At 38.9% G+C, this 733-nt stretch overlaps 1 protein-coding gene across 1 annotated transcript in view; it reads left to right on the top strand.

The window, feature by feature from the left end:
- Positions 1-211: 211 nt before the first annotated feature.
- PPM1E (protein phosphatase, Mg2+/Mn2+ dependent, 1E) overlaps positions 212-733 on the top strand; it is a 28,061-nt gene continuing 27,539 nt past the window's right edge. The window contains exon 1 of the mRNA XM_011953775.1: positions 212-281. Coding sequence (XP_011809165.1) covers positions 212-281 — 70 coding nt within the window. The remainder of the gene's footprint in view (positions 282-733) is intronic.

Here is a 733-nt window from a genome sequence, read left to right as displayed (position 1 = left end):
AAATGTAAATAACCACATGTGGTTAGTAGGTACTGTACTTGACAATGCAGATCTATATAAGAGTAATATACAAGCCAAAGAATGATATAATAGTTTATGTTGTTATCTGGGAACTAACTATCCTGATAGTTAATATGTTGTTTCACCCTACCCCATTCTCTCTCAAAGTTTCTAAATTCACTTGATTGTTTTGTAATCCTCTGTTACGGCTATGTCAGATGAGGACATGTCCATCTCAGGGTCTGCATTTGGGGGCCTATACTGCTGCAAAGACCAGATAGGTTGCAGTCATACAAGCAAGTAATTGCTGGCTGGAAGAAATAGTCTCTGGCAAACTAGTGCTTAAATAAAACTTGTAGTTGCTTAAAACAATCAAAATATTGGATTGTCTATTGACCTCAGTTTCCTTCTTGTATATACCTCCACAGCCTGTCTTTGCTCTTTATCTTTTCTCTTTTAAATTCACCCTTGTTTTTCAGTTATATAAAAATGCTAACAGTAGGGACAGGCATGGTAGCTCATGCCTGTAATCCCAGTACTTTGGGAGGCTAAGGTGGGAGGATCACTTGAGACCAGGAGTTTGAGATGAGCCTGAGCAATATAGTGAGACCCCCATCTTAACAAAAAAAAAAGTTGTGTTTTTTTTTAAATTAGCCAGGCATGGTGGCATGTACCTGTGATCCCAGCTACTTGAGAGGCTGAAGCAGAAGGATTGCTTGATCCCAGGAATTTG

This window comes from Colobus angolensis, unplaced genomic scaffold (genome assembly GCF_000951035.1).
Source record: "Colobus angolensis palliatus isolate OR3802 unplaced genomic scaffold, Cang.pa_1.0 Scaffold37, whole genome shotgun sequence".
NCBI classification, from domain to species: Eukaryota; Metazoa; Chordata; class Mammalia; order Primates; family Cercopithecidae; genus Colobus; species Colobus angolensis.
The sequence above is the reverse complement of the archived record's forward strand: the minus strand, read 5'-3'. Positions and strand labels throughout refer to the sequence as shown.